Genomic DNA, 24,302 nt, shown 5'->3' with positions numbered 1-24,302 from the left:
TGGATGCTTCTATGGCAGACTGCCTGGAGGTGGGAATGCGTGTCTAGTAATGCATCAGGCGACTGGGAAAGCTGGCCGGGGGGATCGGGTGGGGACGGGGCCGTGGTTGCGGGCGGCGGTGGGCAGGATGGCAGGCTTGGGCGGGCGGGTAGTCGGGGATTATTAAGGCAGAAGCAACAGGTCGAGGACTCGTGATGGCAGTGAGCAGCACGTCGAAAGGAGGGCCCGACAGGATTGAAGAGGCACGTTTCGCAGGCGTGGCCCTTAGCGTCGGCAGGAACTAGCATGGGTAACACGTTTGAGTCGCATCCTTGCTTTCACACGAGTGGCCATCAAAGGCGACCGAACCCCCCCAGAGCTAAGCGTCGACGCTCCCTAGAGTCATGGCGTGCCAGCCACACCACAACGCCTGACCGCACGATAATCGAGCGCCATAGCATGTCTAGATTTAGGGTTGGCCTTATTGGGGTACAGCTGCAGCACGCAACAATCCCCCCGTCTGCCATGTGCAGTCCACCTGTCTCCCACGCGGAGCTGTCACGGGACGGGTACTCTATCTGAGCCCAAGGTTTCCGGGGTGGAGCGAGACGGAAGTCGTCGTCTTGCTCTGCTCCCGTCTGATCTGCACTACCTAGCTAAGCTCGGACATGTGCTGAAACACATCTTCAACCACAAGGACGCTGCGCAGTCATAGCACGCGATGCATTTGTCCGGCGTTCGTGACAATTTCCTTCTGCAACCATCACGTCGACGCTGGCAGCAAAGGCCCTCTCGCCGATGTTAGCCTGTCTACAGCCTTCATCGTCGTTGACAGACCCCAGAGAGCCCTCGCGGAGCCGGCGCCGATTGGCGTCTCCTAGTTTCTTCTTTCTAGACCCGCTTTCTTCTACTAGGTAACAACGTAGAACCGTGCCACGGGCGACCACCTCTGCCTCCAGCCAGCTGCGGGTACTCAAGCCGCCGAGTCCACTCCACGTCAAGCGGAATTGCTTTGGCATCCTTCGCGCAGCCTCGACGAAAAGTCCAAGAGAACAAACAGTCGCCAAGATGATCAGATATGTGCACCCTAGCAATGCAGGCGGGGAGAGCAGGAGCCAGTGCTCACATGCAGACCTCGACGAAGAGCGGCGGCGCATTGTATAAACTTTCAAATCTCTCCTCTATGCCCTAGGCTTAATAGTCTTGGCGGCCCCTCGCGCCTTCTCCGGGACTAACTCTCACTTCTCACTCCTCGCGACGAACACCACGGCCTCATTGTCATGGCATTCTTGTTCTCGGGACCTTCTGAGTCGACATGCATAAATCCCTGTCCACCACCGCTCCGGCCCGAACAGTTCCTCCCACTGACATAATGTTGCACGACACCTCATCAACCGTGGGCACAGACAATAGACCCTTTCGCGGATGCACTCCGCTGCAGTTGCACGTGTCTGTTCGCGTGCACGTAGGGACAAAGTTTCGGCTGACTACACCCACACCAGGCTAAAGAGGTCGCGTTCTAGAAGACTTCCGCTTCCTCCGAACGTGCAGCAATGTGGACACAACCACGCGGCTACTGCGTGCTTCATGCAGCCAGGTGGGTTTCTTCAGCCTCGTCAGTACCTATTGCTGCAGTGCGCCCACCCTAGTGCTCTCTCCAAATCACCTTTGGATCCGGCTACAGTTGTGGCTCATTTCCCTAGACGCATACACCTCGTGTCGGTACCTTAATGCCAGGGCAACCCTTCGAACGCCCATCCTGCTTGCATGCGGCACAGCAAACTCCTGACGCAGCCCCCTATGCGTTGGCAGCCAATCTTCGAGCAACGGTACTCTATCCACAGCTTCCCCGTTCCCAAGGCCTTGTTGCTGGTTTCGCACCCGCGAAGCAGTCCAATGTCTGTCCAGTCAGTGGTGTTACGGCTATCGATCGCTGCTATCCAGTGTCTTGGGATCCAGCCCTACAGAAATGCGCTCGGGCGGCACAACCAACTCGAATACTACGAACATCAGGATCACGATGAGCTACCTCCTCTGCGACTCTCGCTTAATACAAGGATCCATTAATCTGCAACAGGCGGGCGTCAAGAGCCCCTTGGTGGTCCTCCGTTGCCTTCATTGGCTGGACCTACATCCCGCAATGCTGACTACCGAATGCATCACATCCGGAAACTCCAGTCTCGTACTAGCGCTATTATGCATCTGAGGACCACCCACAGGATGTGAAGCACTTATCTTCGACATTCCAGCTGAGCTCGCCCTGCGAGCAGTGCTTTTGCCTATTCTTAGCGCCATCGGGACCAGAGCCTGTTTGCACAGACTACATATAAGAGTGTGTGGCGTTTGAATAACGTGCTGCGCAGAGTGGTCCTGCAATGCCTGGACTCATGCTGCGGAGAAGATGCTGAAAGCCTTCTCTCCAGAAACAAATTGGGGGAGTCGATTATGTCGCCATTAACGTGGCTGAAAAGCCTGACGAAAACTGTCTTCACATCCCTACATCGCTTAGGTGCAATACCTCCACTTCATGCACGTAAGCTATGGATATCCCAGCACGCACGAGTTTGGGGTGTGCAGATGATTTCTTGTACCACGATAGTATGCGTGGTCCAGGACGGGAAAACTCGTGCTGATCGCTGTATTGACGGGCAAAAGAATCGATGATTGTGGCTTGCATGTACCCCGGAAAACTGCCAGAAAAAAGTCAAGGCCGGTATTGATGAGATGATCGCCCATACCCTGTCCATATTCTCATAAGTGGAGCACACCGCCAACGTGATCACGAGTACACCATGCAAGGGAAAGATTGGACAGATATCTGCAGCTTGCACCGGGGTGGAGCATGTAGATCAAGGAATTAACGTAGGCTTCTACAGTCTATCATACCAGGTGATTAGTCTTCCCCTTGAATAGGGAGTGATCTATTCTCGTCCCGACTACGATCCGCCAGCATACTGCATCGCACTTTGAGCAATACATCGAGGTCAAAAGGGTCTTCAACAAGGTACTGTAAACAACAATGTGCAATGACCTTGGTAACCTTATGACAGTCATAGGGCACCTAAGACACATCTGCACTCCAACGGTGGGTGGAAAAACCAGGACGACGTACCCATAGGGGCCGATCGTTTCTTAGACAATAGCACGGACACATTGGCAGATGGTTGGCCCCTCAGAAAGTCCAGGCAATCTCCCTCACTAAGCCTATCTGTACGATGAGAGAGTAGGATGAACGAATCATCGTCGACCAAGACTTGAGCAAGAAAAGATTAGTTGATAAACGACAAAGCTCCACCTCTCCTGACCCATACTCAATGAGTAAAAGGTCAAGTACCAACGATACGCAGCTTTACCTCATAGTTCACGACTTAAGGGTTCCTGTGTCACAATAAGTAGTCTACAAGTGATTTCAACCCCCTAGAACTCATGTCGTAGAGTAAGTGTGGGACTGACATTACCTACATGTCGCATCGATGGTATTCAGCGGAAAAGTATCGGCCTGCAGAAATACCCAACGAATACAAAGAAGGAAATAACAACAACGAGGAAGAGCAAGCTAGCGATGGTTTCAAGGATAGCGTTTGATGCATCGAGGGCAGGAGTGGCGTCTCGGTTCTGCGCAGGCATTGTCGTCTTGCAGCCGAGATGCAGTGGTGCAGGCAGAGGAAGACGGAACAAGTGATGCGATGTGAACGAGGGCCCAGACCCAGACTCAGGCAGCAACCACCATGATCAACTCATCAGCCCACCAATGTACACACCCAAAGTCTCTCGCGAAAAGACTTCAAGTTCGAGCGCAAAGCCCACAAGACTCAGGCAGCAGGCAGCATGGTTGCTTTGTGTGCCCACGAACAGGCCAACGGTGCCGTTGGTTGTTCTACGGCATATGTGTGCAGAAGATGAGGGAGGGAATAGGTGGTGTTCTTTTTCACAGCCTGGGGCACTCTTGCTACTCAGCCAGTCACTTGACTGGCTTCTGGTCTCGAACACTCTCCATGCGAGAACGGACGCACTGTAGACTTGGGATAGTGGTGTGTAGCGAGCGCAGTCGGATCTGCATGGACCCGCGTAGACTCAGATACTACCCGCATCTCCGCTGCGAAGAGCGTGAGTCTATGGGGGGCGAAGGAGGGCGGTGGCGATTCACCGTGTTTTGAACGGAGTGTGAAGGCATTGTGCCAGGTCTATTCGCTTGCTCGTATACGGGGTTTATGTCCACCACAACACGGCTTTCGCTGATCTCATGGAAGCTATCTTGATGTGACTTCTACCGAACAGAATGCAGCCTCACTCATGCACGTCACAAAAAGAGAAGTATGTTCTATGCAGGTGTCGACATCCTCCAGTCGAGGCATCATCGACATCAAGTCCCACTAGATCTCACTCGTTCTGGCGATCGAACAGGAAGGAGGCAGAATGAGGGCGAAGAAGAAAGACACATAACCACAACCACAACCACCCGGGTTATCATCGGGTAAACCCCCAACACTCCACATACTCTCAGCCCTAGCTAGCCCAATATCAGCCAACTGTGCGGCACGTGCCGTGCATGGCGATCTGCCGATTCCCAACCATGAAAGTATTGGACGGAAGAATACTTCCTCGAGCGCCCCAGTGGCGATTCTAGAAGAAGCTGAAGGTGTCGTGCATGAAGGATATCGTAGATCGGGTGCTGATCGACGGGCACCCATGGAGACTGCCTTTGCTTTTTTAAGGCAGCATACTATGAGTTTGGTGTAGCTTCGCAAAAGCAAGGGTTTGACTATACTCTGGGGATAAGTGTTTTGGTGTTGTTGATGTCTAGTGTAGCGTTGTAGTACGGGCTGCTGTGCGAGATGCCATGTGGTGTGTGAGTAACATGGATGAACCTGTGGATAGCTACAGAAGTCTGCTTACGATAAGCTATACATGCTGATCCTCGCAATATCCACAGTGACTTTAGGCGCACCAAATTTGATGCTGTATGTAGCTTTCCGTGCTTGTGGGGAACACGAGGTTCGGGTAGTACGGCGCGTGCGGACATGGATTCGGCTGTATGCGCAGTCAATTGAAGCTGGAAAGAATGTGAGTCGATCAGATAGCGCAGTTCGCGGCGTTGAAATCGCATAGATTGTAGCCAAACTGTACCATCTTTCTTTTATATTGATGTGCAGTGCGGTGATACACTAGGATCTGGTTGCGGTCGAGTCGAGCATGCAGATGGCGTAAGCAGGCATATATGTTGCACGACGTACAGTCGAGGTCTGCGGAAGAAAATCTGTCTAAGATGGTCTGGATGCAGGCCTTGACGAGATCTTCGTATACCGAAACATCTCCGGATTGTCAAAGAACCCTTCCAACGTATCTGGGAGGGAGGGATGTGACGGGGTCGGCCGGAACGGCGCGAGGCGTAATCCGGCTGTTTGCATCAGACGTTCTTGTCTGGTTTCTTTGAAGTCAGTCTTGCAAGAAATCCTTGAGGCCGGCAACGAGCAATGTGGTAGACTCGGTGGGTGGGTTGATGCACTCCTCATCCGGCTATGAGAATGAGGTATATTCACCCTCTTGTTGCTCTTCTTGTCGACACCAAGAAGACCTTCGTCACTGCCTCCAGGGTCGGTTTCCCGCTGTTGTCTTGACTACGACTAACGCGGTGGTGATGTTCATCTCGCTCCAGTCGACAAGTAGAATTTTAAACGAGGATTTAATGACACTGAAGATGGATGAACCCTTTTCCGCATGTCGAGGTCGCGTTGCTTCCATATTTGGTGCAGGTTCCTGTCAAAGGTGTCATAGATACGAAGACAAGCTCTGCTGTACCGTTCGCTTCCACCAACACCCAATGAGTACCTGTGAGTTACCCTCGCTACCACTTGATATGTGAACTGCGAGACCAGTGAGTCTTCTTATCCTGGCGATGACCTGGCTCGCTGTCATTTGTATCGACCTTCACAGGCTAGGCAGGCGAAAGCATCTGGCCCAAGGCAATCAGGCCGCCTAAGTGGAGTATCAGACCATAGACCTCCATTGAAGGTGTGGCGCATTGTTCCTATAGACTTCAATCCAGAATGAAATCGTTGGAAGCACTTTCACCTAGATGGGTTGTTGAGGGTACGAGGTTGGTGGTGGCCGGGGTCTGCTTAGTGTTCGTGCTTCCCGATCCTCGGTTCGACCCGAACACGTCGCAACTGCCCAGCATCACGAGGAGCAATACACGATGCACTCAACCAGCAACTTCAGCCCCTCACGCCATGAACGGGGCAGAAATACGGATATACGGTGAATTGCATACGACGGGCCAGCTTCCCACGCCTTCCTCGACGCCCGAACCGGACGATGTGGCACCTCCGAGTGGCCGCCGCGCCCATGAAGCCAACAGCGAGGAACCGCTGCAGAACATGACGAATGGCGCCAAAGCCGAGCCGAATAGCGCATTCAGCTCCAGTGCGCCGAGCAGGAGGCCCAGCGTGCACGAAGAGGCCATTCTCTCCGACACCAGCGAGAAGATACGGCCTATCAAGCGGCCGGGAGACGGGCGGCGGAGGAGCAGCGTGTCGGAGCACGAGAAGATCCTCAAGCTCAGTCCCCGCCAGATCCAGGAACTCACGAGCGAGCCTGCGAGCATTCCCGTCCGAGCAGCCACACCAATCCTCGAAGACGAGCTGGAAGACGTCACACCGCTGGAAGATGGGGACGGCCAGGGCAACAACAAGCTCTTGGGCGTCGTGCTGGAGCGGCCGGTGGAGCTGAATGGTGAAGCGAGGAGAGAGAAGGGATCAAGAGGGCGGGACGGGCCGCGAGAGAAGGAAGTCGTCCTGATCAAGACACCTGCAACCGAATTGCGCCACGGCCGCCCAGTGCTTTCCTCACGATCCGTCACTACGCCCTCGCTACCACGAAGGACCACGTCAAGGTCGCGATCACGCACACACAACCAGACACAAGAGACAGAGGACCGGGGACATAGCAGGCATATCCCTCCGCCGTTGAGTCTGGACCACAGAGATGGCACGTCCAAGGGCCACGACAGACATAAGGAGACACGCGAGATACGTGAGCAGGTCTCTCCGACACCAATCGCCCTCCCGCTGCCGCCAATGTCGATGCCTACCTTTCTTTCCCTAGAACTCTCCGCCAGCCGTCCCTCTCCATTGTACATATACCGGCCCGCGACGACAGACTTTCCCTACGAAACATCCGAGATAAAGTACGAGCGCTTGCTCAACTTCCTGAGGATACCGCTGAAGATCGAGGGCATACTTGGGTTTGGAGCGCTAGCTTGTCTGGATGCATGGATGCACGTCTTGACGATTCTGCCCCTCCGCTTCCTGCTCGCCATTGCCATCTTGGTCAAATGGTGGGGCTCGGTCATTGTGAAAGAGTTTCGCGATCTCTGGGCTTTTGTCTACGACGGTCTTCCTCGCCTTTGGCAACGCAGAAAGCAGATCGATGGCCCTACACCATTACCAACACCCGCCGAGGAGGTGCCTCCGTCCATGTCGCGGAAGCCATCATCCTCTACCGTTCCCTCAGCCAATACCGCGGCCAGGCAGAATCCTCAGATGTCGACGACATTCAAGTTCCCAGACATGAACGAGCTCAGGGCGCGCCGGCCTCGAAACTCCCGATTCCGTCACCGCCGTACCAAGTCCACACCTTCTACGCTACAGCCAAGCCACAAAGCAGACATACTGAAAGGTCTATTGGTCATTGCCAGCTGCTTCGTCTTGATGCGTTTCGACGCGAGTCGCATGTACCATGGCATTCGTGGACAGTCAGCTATCAAGCTGTACGTCATCTACAACGTCCTCGAGGTCTGTGATCGCCTGCTCTCAGCCGTCGGTCAGGATGTACTGGAATGCCTCTTTTCTCGCGAGACGCTAGACCGTAATCCCGACGGCAGAAGTAAGGTCCTTCGTCCATTTGGAATGTTTGCACTTGCACTGGTATACACCGTCGCCCACGCTACAGCGCTGTTCTATCAAGTGATAACGCTCAACGTGGCCGTCAACTCTTATTCCAACGCACTACTGACGCTCTTGATGTCCAACCAATTCGTCGAGATTAAGGGCACGGTGTTCAAGAAGTTTGAAAAGGAGAATCTTTTCCAGATTACCTGCGCAGATATCGTAGAGCGCTTCCAGCTCTGGCTCATGCTTCTCATCATTGCAATGCGCAACGTGGTTGAAGTTGGTGGCTTGAGCATCCAAAGCAGTGACACATCTTGGACGGCCATGTTCACTGGATCTGCCAATGCGTCTTCTGCGACCGCGTTCAAGGCTACGAGTATCATACCTATGAGCTTTACTATCTTTCCAAAGTACATTGCACAGGTGCTCAATCCGTTCCTGCTGGTGTTGGGTAGCGAGATGTTTGTCGATTGGCTGAAGCATGCGTACATTACCAAGTTCAATCAGTACAAGCCAGAGGTGTATAGCAAGTTCTTTGACGTTCTGGCAAAGGACTACTATTCTAATGTAAGCCGTCAAATCCTAGTATACTTTGCTAGCTAACACTTCACAGGCTTTTGCTGACGCGGACTTGACACGACGTCTTGGTCTGCCAGTTATACCACTGTCATGCCTCTTCATACGTGCTGCCATCCAAACCTACCACATGTTCATTGCGATGCACATGCCGCCCCCCCTCCACACCACATCAACATCCCTCTCTTCGGACCCGACATCCTCCCCCACAACGACCGCAGCACTAGCCCACATCGACCACGTCTTCCGCCGCGCCCTAGGTCGCTCCTCCTTCGGTGCCGGCATCCCCTCCCAAGCCTGGTACAATCCATTCTCCTACACGCTCGACGACCTCATCGCCGGCTCCACCATGCTCATCGTCTTCCTTGTCGGCTACCTCATCTTCCTCGCTTTCAAACTCATTCTCGGTATGCTCCTCCTATCTGTCAGCCGTAAACGGTACCACGGTATGCAGGAGCGAGAGAAGATGAACGTGGAAACAGGGGGTAAGAGAATTGGGGGCTGGGGCGTTGTAGACGTCGATGAGGAGAAGAGGAAGGTGATTTACGATGACGACCCTGAGACGCTGAAGAGGTTGAGGGAGAGAGATGAGAAAAGTAGGAAGAAGGAGGCGGAGGAGAGGGAGAGAGGGACAAGTTTTGGGCATGTTAGTCGGTATGCTATGGTTGCCAAGAGGATTTGGTGATGTAGGGTAAATGCATGTTGTATATTATCAACTGATCGAAATATTGTTCAAGACTTTCTCCCTACCTACGTCAAGTCACTGCTGCTGGAGAGCACTTCGCAACGATACCTTGATCTGGGTGAGGGGCTGCTTACCAGCGGGAAGTCCTGCCGAGGTTAGATGATTGGTGCATCACGCTAGCGGCACGACTTCCATCCGTAACGGCCGCAACGGCCGCAACATCCCCAATAACATATATACATCGATTACAAGCTTTATCATTAGAGATCCGCCATCTTAAAATCAACGCACTAGATCAGCGTTGCCTACTAACCCTTCAAACACCAATTTGACACTTTCGCCACACCCAACACACCCAACACACCCAACACACGTCAAACCTCTCCATCCAACCAAGATGACCAACCAACCCAATCCCCCACAAAAGCCGTTCATGGAGCAACTGGCCCTACGCCAAACCGGCAAAAACGAATTCGAAATGGTCAACCTACCACAGAAAATGGGCAATCCACTAGACATTGCCTACGGCGGCTACACCATCGCCGTAGCCTGCAAAGCAGCCTGTCTCACCGTACCAGATGGCTACAACCTCTACTCCCTCCAAGGAAACTACCTTGGTCCAGCATACACCGACAGACCTCTCCGCGCCAGCGTACGAGTTGTACGCCAAACCCGGACCTTTGCAACGCGCCAAGTCGAAGTAAGCCAAACGACCACTCCCAAAGAAGGCCAAAAAGAAGAGAGCAGAATATGTCTCCTCGCAACCGCCGATTTCATAATCAGCTCCCCCACGTCCCTCCTATCTTACTCCCAAACGCACACCCACCCCGACTGGCGTGACTGTCCTACACCGGAGGCGGCCTTCACCGCGCTCGTGGACAAAGGCACCGTCCCATTAAAGCTGAAGCAAGCCCACGAAAAGAGCTTCAACCTAATCTCGCACTTCTACGACCAACGCCTCGTCCCCGACAGCGTCTTCACCCAGAACCTCTACGGCATCGCCGCCTCAGCACCGCACACCCAAGACACCCTCGCGCCATCTGAGCGCAGCACCGCAGACTGGATCCGCAGCCGAGAACGGCTTCCCACTGCGACCGATAACATGACTTCCCTGACTTTTCTCATGGATCTGGGCATCGCGTTCTTACCCCTGTCGTTCAATCATATGTGGTTTGGGGATGCGAGTGCGGTTTCTAGTTTGGATTTCTCCTTAAGGCTGTTTGTGGATACGGAGGAGTTGAAACTGGATGAGGGGTGGTTGCTGAGGGAGTTGAGGTGTAAGGTTGCGGGGGAGGGGAGGAGTTTTGGCGAGGGTTGGGTGTGGGATGAGGGGGGGAGGTGTGTGGCTACTATGACTCAGCAGTGTATTTTGAGGCCGCTGGCGAAGAATAAGGGGGAGGGGAAGGGGAAGGGGAAGTTGTGAGATGGGAAATGGGTTGCGGAGATTGCATGTAAGTTGATATTTCTTAGATCTACGGAGGGATATACTGTTCACATTCATGTCGCGTGTTTTACACTCAATTTCCTTCAAGTAATTATAAGATAATGAATCTTGGAAAGAATGACATGGCCATTGCTCAGACGTGCCGTCGGTTGTCTCGATAAGCTCATCAGCACTACCCCAGGCCGTCCCGCAACGTTAGAGATATATCGGGATGGCAATCGGACCGACGGATCTGTGCGGAGGGAAGACGCAATAGTAAGCCGGACCCCTTCATGTCCCCGACTTTGAATGCTACGACATATATAGGTTCTCACGTCTCGGTGGGCTTGGAAGAATCCAGCGGGTTGATCCTGCATTCGCTGCCTGTCCAGATGCACTCAGCGATTCGGGTAAGAACATCGCCATGTCGATTCTTCGGTAGCTGTCTCGACGGGCCGCACAGCATACGACCGGTGGGAATTGACGAACGTCTGAGTAAGGATGCTACCGTTATATAGGCTTCTGTGTCGCAGTTTTCGCCACCTTATTGTATTCGCGATAAATTGGGCAACGGCTGGTCGCACTCGTCATGTTGAATCGCTACCTGAGGCCTGCTGCAAGGAAGTCGTCAGATCGTTGAGGAATACCCGACGTCTGCAGATAAGAGGCCAAGTACTGACTGAACCTATCGCAAGTTCGGTAGCTCGATCGTTGGCTTGATGACTGCCTAGATGACTGTGAGTGGCATAATATTACGCGGGGCGTAACATGCCAACGCTGACCGGCACGAAGCAGTTGTAAGATGCACACCGTTTAAACGGCATACAACGAGCTCGAAAAAGCGCGCACAGTCAGCAATACATACCAACAACACACCGCGCGCGCATTTGAGGTATATGTCGACAGACCAGCCCCCGGCGATCGGGTAGGCCAAGATCCGCTATCCCTCGCCGTATCCCGGGGACCAACGGCCTCACAGACCCTCTCTCGCGGCACGACGATAAGCAGCGGCAGTCAGCAGTGGAGATTCCAGAATCAGTATCGAGAAGCAACGGGACCCGGAAGGCTTTTGAACCATCACCGTGCCGCGCACATGGCAGGTGTCAGGGTAGGGCTGAACGTCTTCCGGTCCCACGGAAGACGCTACATCCGCCGCCGAATCGCGCTAGAAAGATGGTGCAAGCACAAACACCCGGGCAACCTTGAAAAGCCACCACAACACCACGAAACGGCAGGTCGAACCGGATGCAGAGCCAACACCGAGCAGATGGCCACGCAACCACTCCGGGGGCTGGATCCACTCTGCCTTCACCCTGAATCTCGCGATCTGCGATTTTCGTCCGCTGTGCTTGTGCGAGGGAGGGGTCTGGGGCTCTTTCGTTTGAGAGGGGCGTACCGGGGTGCGTTTGATTGGCGCGGTATGCAAGCATGCGCAGGGGAAACGGAGATGCACGACGTCAAGATGAGGTACAGTGTTGATGTGTTTGTTTCTGTCGGTTGCGTGCAGTGTTGCGATGGCGTATGCAGCCCTCGATTGCCTGAGACAGTCGACTGTAAGACATTCTTTTTCTCTAGGGGTCTGGCGGGGATTCGCTTTCTCTTTCGCTTATCGCAGAGGGCAAATGGGCTGCATGTGAGCTTGGCCAAGGCTTAGGGGCAGCCGCGGGCGTTGGTCGGACGAACTAGCTCGGATGTGGTGCTGTATACAGAGGACAGTGTACAGTACTCCGTGGGCGATGCAGGTTCCACCACTGTGGTTACCAGAGCGAGCATTCAGAGCCGCATGGCCGAACGGCGATCGACGACGGACGTAACTTTCTTCGGACCGTTCTTCGCGAAACGACAGTGGTGGATGTAGAATGAGTCGAAATCGCGTGGCCGTAGTGTGCTAGTCGTGATTGGCTGTTGGACCTTCTGGATACCGTATCCACGCCGTATCCGAGGCGTGACACTAGCCCACTCGATGCAAGCGAACCGGAGACGGACAGGCAGGCCATCCGGCGCGCTGGTGCTCGCCAGCCAAGCCGTCAGTCCGCCGCCCGCTGGACCAAATCCTTTACTGGGGCGGCGCCTGGGTCCTCATTAGCAGTAGCTGCTGCTACCTTTATTATCATCTACCTCATCCCCCCCGGCCTGGCCTTGTTGTCCCTGCCATACAAACTCTACTACCTTTTTAATACCTGTCCCTCTTTGCATTTCTCCTTCGCCTGACTAATCTCTGCCCCCAAGTGGCGATCTCTCGCCCACCATGAGTCTAGTCGGCAATTTCACAACCAACATGGACCGCGAGGCTGTATCCGGCGGCGTTCCACCACCAGAGATGGGCGGCAGACAGCCTTCCCACTACAACGACAACGAGCAAGCAGAGTCAGATGCATCCACAATAGCAGCTGCCGAGGGCTCGCCACAAAGTCATAACAACCACATCGACCGCAAGGATGGAAACTACAACACACATGACGCCGACGAAATCGCCGAGGCTGCTCGGAGAGAAGAGGCCGTTCACCAATTGGCCCGCAGACTTACCTCGCAGAGTCAACAATCCGCAGCAAACCAAAATCCCTTCAACGCGGCACCCAATTCCGCTCTGGACCCCCATGGCGAGCACTTCAACGCACGAGCATGGACCAAGGCTATGCTCAACCTACAGCTGAATGACGAAAATGCGCCTCCTACACGAACGGCGGGTGTATCTTTCCGCGATCTCAACGTCCACGGTTTCGGAACCGACACCGATTACCAGAAGACTGTTGGTAACGTGTGGCTAGATGGACCTGCGCTTGTCAAGAAAATCATGGGCGACAAGGGCCGCAAGATCGACATCTTGCAGCACTGTGATGGTTTGGTCGAGGCTGGCGAGATGTTGGTCGTTCTTGGACCTCCTGGATCTGGTTGCTCGACTTTCCTCAAGACCATCACTGGCGAGACACACGGTTTCGTCGTCGACTCAAGCTCGCACATCAACTACCAGGGTGTCAGCCCAGAGCTCATGAACAAGAACTACCGCGGTGAAGCCATCTACACTGCCGAAGTCGATGTTCATTTCCCTATGATGACTGTTGGAGAGACTCTTTACTTTGCTGCTCAAGCTCGTCGGCCAAGGAACATTCCAGGCGGCGTCAGTGTACAGCAGTACGCCGAGCACCAGCGCGATGTCATAATGGCCTTGTATGGAATTTCTCACACCGTCAACACTCGCGTCGGTAACGACTTCCTTCGTGGTGTCTCTGGTGGAGAGCGAAAGCGTGTTACCATCGCCGAAGCCTCCCTCAGCAGAGCGCCACTGCAAGCGTGGGACAACTCCACCCGTGGTCTTGATTCCGCCAACGCCATCGAGTTCTGCAAGACCCTCCGCATGGAGACTGAGATCAACGGCACCACCGCCTGTGTCGCCATCTACCAGGCACCTCAGGCTGCCTACGACCTCTTCGACAAGGTACTTGTGCTCTACGAGGGTCGCCAAATCTTCTTCGGAAAGACCACCGACGCGAAGGCCTTCTTCGTCAATATGGGTTTCCTCTGCCCTGACCGTCAGACCGATGCCGATTTCTTGACTTCCATGACCAGTCCTTTGGAGCGTATTGTTCGCGAGGGCTTCGAGAACCGTGTCCCACGCACTCCGGATGAGTTCGCGCAGCGCTGGGCCGAGTCCGCAGAGCGAGCAGCTCTCCTTCAAGAGATCGAAGCCTACGAGCAAAAGTACCCCATTGGTGGCGAGGCTGGCCAGCGCTTCAAGGAATCGCGCCAGCTGCAGAAGGCCAAGGGTCAGCGCGAGAAGTCCCCATACACTCTCTCGTACATGCAGCAGGTTAAGCTTTGCTTGTGGCGAGGCTTCGTTCGCTTGAAGGCTGACCCCAGTATCACCATCACGCAACTCATCGCCAACTCCATCATGGGTCTTGTCATCTCGTCCGTCTTCTACAACCTCCAGCCTACTACTTCGAGTTTCTACTCTCGATCCGCCCTTCTCTTTTTCGCTATCCTCATGAACGCTTTCGGTTCCGCCCTCGAGATCTTGACGCTTTACGCTCAACGTCCCATTGTCGAAAAGCACTCCCGTTACGCCCTGTACCACCCGTCCGCTGAAGCCTTTGCCAGTATGTTGACCGATATGCCATACAAGATTGTCAATTCGATCACCTTCAACTTGGTCCTGTACTTCATGACGAACCTCCGACGAGAGCCCGGCAACTTCTTCTTCTTCGTCCTCATCTCCTTCACATTGACGCTCGTCATGTCCATGTTCTTCCGTTCCATCGCCTCTCTGTCCCGCTCTCTTGTCCAGGCTCTCGCACCCGCCGCCATCCTCATTCTGGGTCTCGTCATGTACACTGGTTTCGCTATCCCTCCCAGCTACATGCTGGGATGGTCCAAGTGGATCCGCTACATCAATCCTGTCAGTTATGGTTTCGAGGCGCTCATGGTCAACGAGTTCCACAACAGGCAATTTGAGTGCAACGAGTTCATTCCTTTCGGCCCCGGCTACGAAGATATTTCTGGTGTTCAACAAGCTTGCAGGACCATCGGCTCTGTTCCCGGACAGCCATTCGTCAGTGGTGATGCTTACATCAACTCGGCCTTCAACTACTACGCGAAGAACAAGTGGCGCAACTTCGGCATCATGTGGGTCTTCATGTTCGGTCTCATGGGTGTCTACCTCGCTGGTACTGAGTTCATCACCGCCAAGAAGTCCAAGGGCGAAGTCCTTGTCTTCCAGCGTAGCCACAAGCTCCCTGCGCCCAAGAGCAAGTCCGAAGAGGATCTGGAAGCCGCTCAACCTGCACGCAATGCCTCTGTTCAGAACAGCTCCGACGACATCGCCATCATCGAGCGCCAAACCGCCATCTTCCAGTGGGAAGACGTCTGCTACGATATCACTATCAAGAAGGAGCCTCGCCGTATCCTCGACCACGTTGATGGATGGGTCAAGCCGGGTACTTTGACTGCGCTTATGGGTGTCTCTGGTGCTGGTAAAACAACTCTCTTGGATTGCTTGGCTACACGTACTACTATGGGTGTCATTACCGGTCAGATGCTGGTCGATGGCAAGCCTCGTGACGACTCTTTCCAGCGCAAGACAGGTATGTCTCCATACTATCGCTAACATTCGGAACACACACTAACTTCGCATTCAGGTTACGCTCAGCAGCAAGATCTCCATCTCTCCACCTCGACCGTCCGTGAAGCCCTCACCTTCTCCGCCGTCCTACGTCAACCCGCACACGTCTCTCGTCAAGAGAAGGTCGAATACGTCGAGGAGGTTATCAAGCTTCTGGAGATGACTGAATACGCTGATGCCATCGTCGGTGTCCCCGGTGAAGGTCTCAACGTTGAGCAGCGCAAGCGTCTTACTATCGGTGTGGAACTGGCTGCTAAGCCTGCTCTTCTTCTCTTCTTGGACGAACCCACCTCTGGACTGGACTCGCAAACCTCTTGGGCTATTCTCGATCTCTTGGACAAGTTGAAGAAGAACGGTCAGGCTATTCTCTGCACCATCCACCAGCCTAGTGCCATGTTGTTCCAACGTTTCGATCGTCTTCTCTTCTTGGCTCGTGGTGGACGCACTGTCTACTATGGAGATGTCGGTGAAAACTCGCACGTCCTCGTCGACTACTTTGTTCGCAACGGTGGTCCTCCTTGCCCGCCTGCCGCCAACCCTGCTGAATGGATGTTGGAAGTTATTGGTGCCGCTCCCGGTTCGCACACAGACATCGACTGGCACCAGACCTGGCGCGACTCCGCTGAGTACCGTGAGGTCAAGCGCCATCTCGCCGAACTCAAGTCCGAACGCGGTCAAGCTGAGGCTCTTCAACGCACCATGTCTGCTCAGAAGCGAGAGGACAAGGCTGCCTACCGCGAGTTCGCCGCACCCTTCATGGTTCAACTTCGCGAGACCATGTCCCGTGTCTGGACGCAGTACTGGCGCACACCCTCGTACATCTACTCCAAGACCTTCCTCTGCACGCTCTCGGCCCTCTTCATCGGTTTCTCCCTCTTCCAGATGCCCAACACGCAGACTGGTCTCCAGAACCAAATGTTCGGTATCTTCATGTTGCTGACAATCTTCGGTCAATTGGTCCAACAGATCATGCCTCACTTCGTCACTCAGCGTGCTCTGTACGAGGTCCGCGAACGCCCCAGTAAGACCTACTCTTGGAAGGCCTTCATGATCTCCAACATCGCTGTCGAACTCCCATGGAACTCGCTCATGGCCGTGATCATCTACTTCTGCTGGTACTACCCCATTGGCCTGTACAACAACGCAGCGCAAACCGACAAGGTCACCTACCGTGGTTTCCAATTCTTCCTCTTCGTCTGGATGTTCCTGATCTTCACGTCGACGTTCACACACATGGTCATAGCTGGTATCGACTCCGCTGAGACTGGTGGCAACATTGCCAACTTGATGTTTTCGCTCTGCTTGATCTTCTGTGGTGTCCTTGCCCAGCCTTCCACCTTCCCCCGCTTCTGGATCTTCATGTACCGCGTCTCGCCCTTTACGTACATGGTGTCTGGATTGCTGTCTGTCGGCCTCGCCAACGCCAATGTGCAGTGCGCGCAGAACGAGTTGATCCACTTTGACCCTCGCGAAGGCGAAACCTGCGGTCAATACATCGAGGCCTGGAAAGCATCTGCCGGTGGTAAGATGACCAACCCCGAGGCCATGACCGACTGCAACTTCTGCGCTATCGAGGACACCAATGTTTTCCTCCGCAGCATCTCTTCCGACTACGGCGACGCTTGGCGCAACTTTGGGTAAGTCACTTCTCTCTACATCTTGCGTTTCGAACCTGTTACTAACTCAACCTCACAGTATCCTCTGGGTCTACGTCATCTTCAACATCGTCGCCGCCCTCGCCTTCTACTACCTCCTCCGCATGCCCAAGCCCAAGAAGGAGAAGAAGAATAAGAAGGAAGTCGGCGCCCACGCCGGCGCCGTCAAGGAACAGCATCTCGACCAGCCCTCGCACGTCGGCAGCAGCCTCAACTCCAACACCGAGCAACACGCTGAGAAGAACACCGAGACCGCGCGGTACGCTTCCATTACCGGAACAACCACACCGCCGCAGCACGCAACCGAGATATCAGAAAAAGCCTAATCGTCCTTTATGACTCTGCTTTGCTGCTTTTCGTACTCTCGTTTTTGATGGGCGTTTTCGCTGCATGACGACACATTAGTTGTATACATGTTTGGGTGCGATATCGTTTATACCTTTTCTCAAGACTTAGATCTACTGTTTCTCATACGCTCAAGCGCTGAGCACATATCTTATCAAGCATGTTTTGTTTCTTACATGTATGTACATACAACCTCACCTAATCCAACAATGGTCCGCTTGCCAGCTTGCGTACCATTACGTTGATATGACTAGAATGTTGAACTTGATGGTTTTTACTGGAAGTGTTTATGGTTGTGAGACTTCTGAAATGCCATGTATATCATGTTATGAAGACCAGCGGCATCTAGCCTCGACGCTGATGTAATAACTACACCCATCTACGCAACAGTATCACTCTCACTATGCGCCAACAGCCCCGCCCTCTCCCCCCTCTCACTCCCCACGCTCCTCCAAACCGGCTCCTCAGCCCTACCCATCTCAATCCGCCGCGCAGCTACAAACCCCCAATGCCACGCCAACCCGCTCACAAAACCCACCGCATCATTCTTAAACGTCAGCAGCGCAGCCACCGTAACAAGCATAACCATCCACCTCTCCTTCCTCTCCCTCTCATCCAACTCCTTGACTCTCTTCCCATCCCACGTCATATCCCTCTCCAGCACCCTCAAATCCCTTGCATCGGTATTAATACTCTCCCCCACCTTCGCTAGTTCCACGCCCGCAGCCAGAACCAGCACACCCAAGAGCGCTTTGGGTATATCATGTAACGTGCTGATAATCGCATCCGCTTTCCAAAACGCAATAAGCCCAAGCATGAACTTGACTGCCCCCAGGAAAATTATACTGCTCCCGCTCCGAGCACCGAATCTGAACTGGCCGGCCAGTCCACCGGAACCGTGGCACGCGGGCATGGCGCCGAACCAGCAGCCCAGCAGATTGATAGCTGCGACTGAGATGCCTAGTTCCGTTACGGTGGGGGCGGCGGGGTAAGGCGGTGAGGGCAGGAGGTCAGACGATAGCGCTGAGGCGGCGATGACGGAGTTGAGTAAGGTGAGCGGGAGTTGGCCGAGCGATGCTGTTGTTGTTGCTTCGAGGAAGTCTTTGGCTGAGGGATGCAGGATAGGTATTGCGGCGTGTGGGACGGAGACTTTGTCGTCCTGTGGGGATGCGAAGGAGAGGAAGATGCCGATTAGGAAGATTATCATCGCGTAGGGTACGCGGGGGTAGGGGAATGTGCATAGTAAGAGGGCGACTGCTGCGATGGCTATGAAGAGGTTGTCGCCCCACCACGGCCCCGTCCAGGTGAGTGATGAGAGTAATTTTGTCCCTGTGCTTAAGCATAGCGATAGGCCTGCTCCGACTTGAATTCCTTTTACCACTGGAATGGGCGTAACGCGATTCGCCCAGTTGATCAATCCTGTGATGCTGAACACACCGACTAGGCCCGCGACCACTAGCCCCGCAGCTGCATTCTGTTCCAGCGTGAATTGGCGTGCGATTGCTACTGCGGCTATGGCTTTCATTGGTTGTACGGGTAGTGGGATGCCGAAAGCGAGGCCTGTGAGTACGTTTGCTGCGCCGGTGAAGAGGAGGGTTGAGGGGAGCGATATCGAGTTCGTTAGGACCAGGGTTGTCATGAGCGGGAGCAGTGTGCCTAGATCGCCTAGCGAACCAGATAGTTCAGCCAAAGGTTGCGATTTTATCGTCTCGATGTTGTGCAGCTGGGTGCGGCGGAAGCGCCGCGTCGTGTTGCGGACTTGCTGGAGGAAAGACATGACTCGACTCGCTGAAAGCTGGACGCTGGAAATGCAGGGACTCAACGCGCAGGAAGGAAATACACAGAGAGACAGGCAAAAGGAGATCTAGGATAAAGGGATCATGCTGGCAGAGGAAGTTTGTGTATATCGTGGAAGCGGTGGGCGTAGATGCAAACACCCATCGGTGACAAGTGCTCGATAAGCTAGCTCCATGCGCGCAGCGGAGCAAACGACGTCATTCAGCCTCAATCGAGGGTCTCGTGAACCACCTCACCGCCTGGACGTACGACGCTACAACGCGCATCTCCTGCGGCGGTGTCTTGAAAGGGGACCATGCGCATGGACGTGCTCCGAAGGAATCGATGGGTGGGCTGGAAGTTACTGCAGAGGGTAATTTGAGGGTTCCGGTGGCGTGCAGGAAGGGGCACAGAGGGCACGACGGCGTTGGACGGTCATTGGATGGATCGGTAGGCGTCGCGTCGAAAGGGCACGAAAGGGCAGCCGTGATCGATGGTTTTACCAGAAGTTGCCCAACTTGGTGGTTTCGGGTGGTGAGCTTGCAGGGTACGACAACCCCGCTAGATTACGGCCTGTCAGTAATTAACAAGCGATCCATGGTGGTCGGGAAGTCGCCTAAGGCGGTGGCTTCGGCATGCAACGCGCATGGTAGGGCACCGTCGCACAGCTGCAATCGATGGTTCTTTGGAAGTTGCCTGATTGATGTAGCGGATTTCTTGTACCAGGTGTCTTTTCGACGGGAGAGTAGAAAAATGCACCAGGCAAGAGCACGGGTACCTGTATGTATTATCTGCTGAGTTCGAGCATTCCAAGCACAATCTTTACTGGAAACGATTAGAGTTTGGCGACATCTCTCGACGTTATCTTTCCTGATGCGGCAGCTATATGCGCAGCTAAACAGTACCTTGAACGAGGTTGTTTCTCTTGGCAGCGGTTAGGATTGCTCGTTCGATCAACTCGGAAACTGCTTGAACCCTGTGCAGACTCCGGTCCCACCCCAAGCTGCCAACACCAACGTCCATCCACGTACACACCTCGCTGGATCTGCGACGATGAAATTCCAGCGAATCAGTTCCACATGTGCGGCTTTCCTGTCGAATGTGGAGAAAATGCGCGTCTATATATTCCATGAGCTTCGGTATACATGGAAGCTGCTTGCGTCGTCGTTCTTCAACACTTTGCATTCAGACCCTCTCGTACACCAGTCCTTGATCTTTAGGAGATTCTGACGTCCCACGAAGCAAAATGAGCCCATCAGCCATCAATACGGTCACTAGCGCTCTTGCCTCATCCACGACTCAAACATCAACCGCGCAAACACCGGCACTCTTCTCTCTCGCTGGGAAGACAATCGCCATCACAGGAGGTGGTCGCGGACTCGGAATTACCCTTGCATTCGCTGTCGTGGAAGCAGGCGGACACGCAGCCTGCCTAGACATCCTTCCAGAACCAAGCAACACAGAATGGCAAGCCTTGACGAAGCTTGCTAAGCAACTCGGTACCACAGCTACATACCGTCGATGCGACGTTACTAGTGAAGCGGAAGTCACCCAAGTTCTCGATGAGATATCACGCGAGGCTGATGAGCAAGGCGCGCCACTGAATGGCATGGTCGCATGCGCGGGTATCCAACAAAGAGTGCCAGCGCTCGACTACGAAGCATCAGACTTTGAGCGCATGCTACGAGTGAACGTTGTCGGCGCGTTCATATCGGTCAAGAGAGCTGCGAGGATACTAAAGGACAAGGGTACTGGTGGTTCAATCGTGCTTATCGCTAGTATGTCGGGTCAGGTCGCCAATAGGGTGTGTATATTGCCTCCGTCTTGAAGCATTTAGTGGATCTAACAACAATCTCAGGGTCTTACATGCACAGCCTACAACGCCAGCAAATCAGCCGTACACCAAATGTGTCGCTCGCTAGCGCAAGAATGGGGCCAGTATGGCATTCGAGTGAACACGCTTTCGCCAGGTGTAAGTCTATTTGCATCTCGCTATCTAGACATCATACTGAATGCATCTACAGTATATCCGAACTGCGATGACCGACGAACTTCTCGCAGCAGACCCAGATGTAGAGAAGACATGGATGGCTGGTGCACTGCTTGGAAAACTTGGCGTACCAGACGACTTCAAAGCGCCAGCAGTTTTCTTGCTAGCAGAGGGAAGTCGCTTCATGACTGGCGCCGACCTCAGAGTGGATGGAGGTCATTGCGCCTCTGCCTAGGTTTTATGACATTGGTGTAATGTGCTCATATTCCCGTTGGCGACAATGCTGATGTCTGGAGTGGACGACTCATGACCGTAGACCCGTGGTTCGCTAATACAATGTATGGTAGAACCCACTATGAGTAAGATCTCGAATACTTTAAGACTACTTTCTTTACTCATTATTCCACCACTACAACACCTCTCACAAAACTCAAAACAGCCTTCACACAAAACTCTCGAGTTCAAAGCAGCCATGTCGGACGACAACACCTTCACGTCATACGATCAGTCATTCGACTGCCCACCTTCTTACTCTACGCATGATCACACGTCGCATACTACATCAGACAATTTCTGTAACACGGCTTCCGACCCACCAACACACAACACTTCCCATCACATCCTCTCCCCTCTAGAGCACGTCCACCATTCATCACACCACTTCTCCGCACCCAGCGACCCAAACTACGACATCGAAGCCGCATCGCACTTAATAAACGCTTCCAACACCACGAACATCGCTCTCTCCTCGCTGCAGTCAAATGCCGCGGAGGCCCAACGCACAACCCCCATACCAGCGGCTGAGGCCCCAGCTCATACGCGCAGCACTGCACTCACGACGCCGAGGCGGAAAGGGGAGCCTTCGGAAGACTTCTGCGGCTGCTGCTTTATCGTTTTGGCCTTGGTGATCATCGTTATTGTCTTAGCTGTACTCCTTTCTCAAGCTAAGGATCATCTGAAAGATAAGAAAGGAGTAAGTGCGGATGGGAGACTGAGTGGCGACTGGGATGACTGGAACGCCTTGAACGAGGCCCTAGATGGACTGTATAGGGGGAACTGGGGGCGTTGAATGGACTGCGAGTTGCTTTGGTGGAGGTAGAATCTGGGAGGAGATGGGCTGTAGGAGGTGGAGATGCAGAAGGTGGTCTGTCTAGGTTGACATGTTGCTTTCGACAACGACGGGCAGCCTGTTGCAGCTTCAACTTTAGTTCAGAGTTTTCCTGATTCCCGAGGTCTGTAGTTGTAATTTCATTCCATTCGATACCAGACACACATCACATGCTTACACCGTCCCGGTGGCTTTGATCGTTGAAATGCGTTTTAGGCGTCCATGTACTGCCTGTACGTCATCACGACCCCACATCCTAAAGGCACCCGACCAATGGCGGTTCTTTAGATGCATCTCAACCAACGCTCTATGAAGGATTTATATTTAAGTTTACGCCCCGTTGTCAACATCGTTATGAGTCTTGCGTCCCTTGAGAATTCGTGACACCACGGCCGCTCACATGCTCAAGGCCAGCCACAGTCACATCCTCATCCTTACCTACCTATGCGGGTAGTGCCTGACACCGGCGGTCTCACTCCAAATAAGCCAGGAGACTACATCATCCCTCACGATGACAGGCGTGATGCTATTCTGCATCGCTGAGGAAGCGAAGCCCGCAAGACTTACCTCTTCTCAACCCCACCCCTCTCACAAGCCTAACACCCATCCCAGTTCGTCCACAAAGCCACCCACAACATGCCCGACGACTTCTCCCCCTTCTACATCGCCTCTTCCAAAGCCAGCCCCAAAGCCCGCACCGACTACACCAAGAAGCCCTCCAGCCCCTCCTTCCCATGCGAGTTCACTTCCACACCAGAATGCAAAGACTGGCTTTTACGCAACCAATATAGGGTAAATTTCATAAACCAAAACATCATGTTCGTCGCCGATGCGCGTAGTGCAAAAGATGAGACCCTTCTGGCATTCACGTATTGTGAGAGGACTATGCGCTTGGGTCCGAATGACGAATGGGTGCTTCCGCCAAAGGCGCGGACGTGGTATGAATGGCGGATTAGGTATCGGGATGCACTGATGTTTCAGGTTCATATGCAGGAAGGGGAGTTGAATGAGACATGGTCGTTGTTTTATTTGAGGGCGGAGGAGATTATGGATGGGGATGGGGTGGTGGATATGGAGAAGGCTACGAAGATAGTATCTGGGGAAAAGGTGTAGGTAGGGAGCTCAAGCGTTTTGCTGTATGTGGTTTGTATGTCATTGCCGCAACTGTGGTTTTTATGAGTAATCTTACACAATTTGCTTGTATTGCGGTGTATAAAGTTGCCAATGCGGTCAGCCCAGCTAGGCGATCATATGGCAAACGTATACGGAGCGGACCAACGGCGCGATCGCACTCGAGTATGACGGCAGAGGATTTACTCCGCAAACTCTATATTCGTCATCCCCTCATTTCAAACTCTCCACGCTCATGTTTACTCCGGGATGCGATGATCACTCCTACTAGGTCTGCTTAGTTCAGCTCTAGGCCGCGCTACGATCGATGAAAGCGACACCAGCAGCCCGATGGCTACCCAAATATCGCCAGTAAGTGAGATGCCCAAATCCATGCAGGTTGTTTGCAGGAGTTGGAGAAGATATCCATAAGCTTTTGTATGAGTGCAAATAAGGTGAAGCCGAGTCCAAAGTCGCCAAACGAAAGAACCAACAACACGGAAATCGCGTAACCGAAGGACACGACAGGAGCGATTGGTTAACCAGCTTATTAAGCCAGTCGCTCCCAAACACTGCTATATCGTGACGTCTCCTATGCCACGTGAGCGAGGCGCTCTAAAGAGCAAGATGCATATTGCATTTCCCCT

The 24,302-nt window shown here is 53.7% G+C and overlaps 5 protein-coding genes across 5 annotated transcripts; 4 read left to right on the top strand and 1 right to left on the bottom strand.

The window, feature by feature from the left end:
- Positions 1-6,209: 6,209 nt before the first annotated feature.
- On the top strand, positions 6,210-9,129 carry J4E90_008163 (uncharacterized protein; the record flags this gene model as incomplete). The annotated part of the gene is made up of 2 exons (XM_051437693.1): positions 6,210-8,435; positions 8,482-9,129. The coding sequence occupies 2 exons, from the start codon at positions 6,210-6,212 to the stop codon at positions 9,127-9,129; spliced, it is 2,874 nt and encodes a 957-aa protein (XP_051288504.1).
- Positions 9,130-9,526: 397 nt separating this feature from the next.
- On the top strand, positions 9,527-10,552 carry J4E90_008162 (uncharacterized protein; the record flags this gene model as incomplete). The annotated part of the gene is made up of 1 exon (XM_051437692.1): positions 9,527-10,552. One exon carries the CDS (start codon positions 9,527-9,529, stop codon positions 10,550-10,552), a length of 1,026 nt encoding a protein of 341 aa, XP_051288503.1.
- Positions 10,553-12,800: 2,248 nt separating this feature from the next.
- J4E90_008161 (uncharacterized protein) lies at positions 12,801-17,652 on the top strand (the record flags this gene model as incomplete). Its single annotated transcript, XM_051437691.1, has 3 exons — positions 12,801-15,633; positions 15,688-17,308; positions 17,367-17,652. 3 exons carry the CDS (start codon positions 12,801-12,803, stop codon positions 17,650-17,652), a joined length of 4,740 nt encoding a protein of 1,579 aa, XP_051288502.1.
- Positions 17,653-18,050: 398 nt separating this feature from the next.
- On the bottom strand, positions 18,051-19,448 carry J4E90_008160 (uncharacterized protein; the record flags this gene model as incomplete). Its single annotated transcript, XM_051437690.1, has 1 exon — positions 18,051-19,448. The coding sequence occupies one exon, from the start codon at positions 19,446-19,448 to the stop codon at positions 18,051-18,053; it is 1,398 nt and encodes a 465-aa protein (XP_051288501.1).
- Positions 19,449-20,693: 1,245 nt separating this feature from the next.
- J4E90_008159 (uncharacterized protein) lies at positions 20,694-21,672 on the top strand (the record flags this gene model as incomplete). The annotated part of the gene is made up of 3 exons (XM_051437689.1): positions 20,694-21,251; positions 21,306-21,419; positions 21,472-21,672. 3 exons carry the CDS (start codon positions 20,694-20,696, stop codon positions 21,670-21,672), a joined length of 873 nt encoding a protein of 290 aa, XP_051288500.1.
- Between the last annotated feature and the right edge of the window lie 2,630 nt (positions 21,673-24,302).

Source organism: Alternaria incomplexa (genome assembly GCF_024043165.1).
Source record: "Alternaria incomplexa strain BMP 0042 chromosome Unknown scaffold_12, whole genome shotgun sequence".
NCBI lineage: Eukaryota > Fungi > Ascomycota > Dothideomycetes > Pleosporales > Pleosporaceae > Alternaria > Alternaria incomplexa.
Note: the sequence above shows the minus strand (reverse complement) of the source record. Positions and strands in the feature narration are given on the sequence as shown.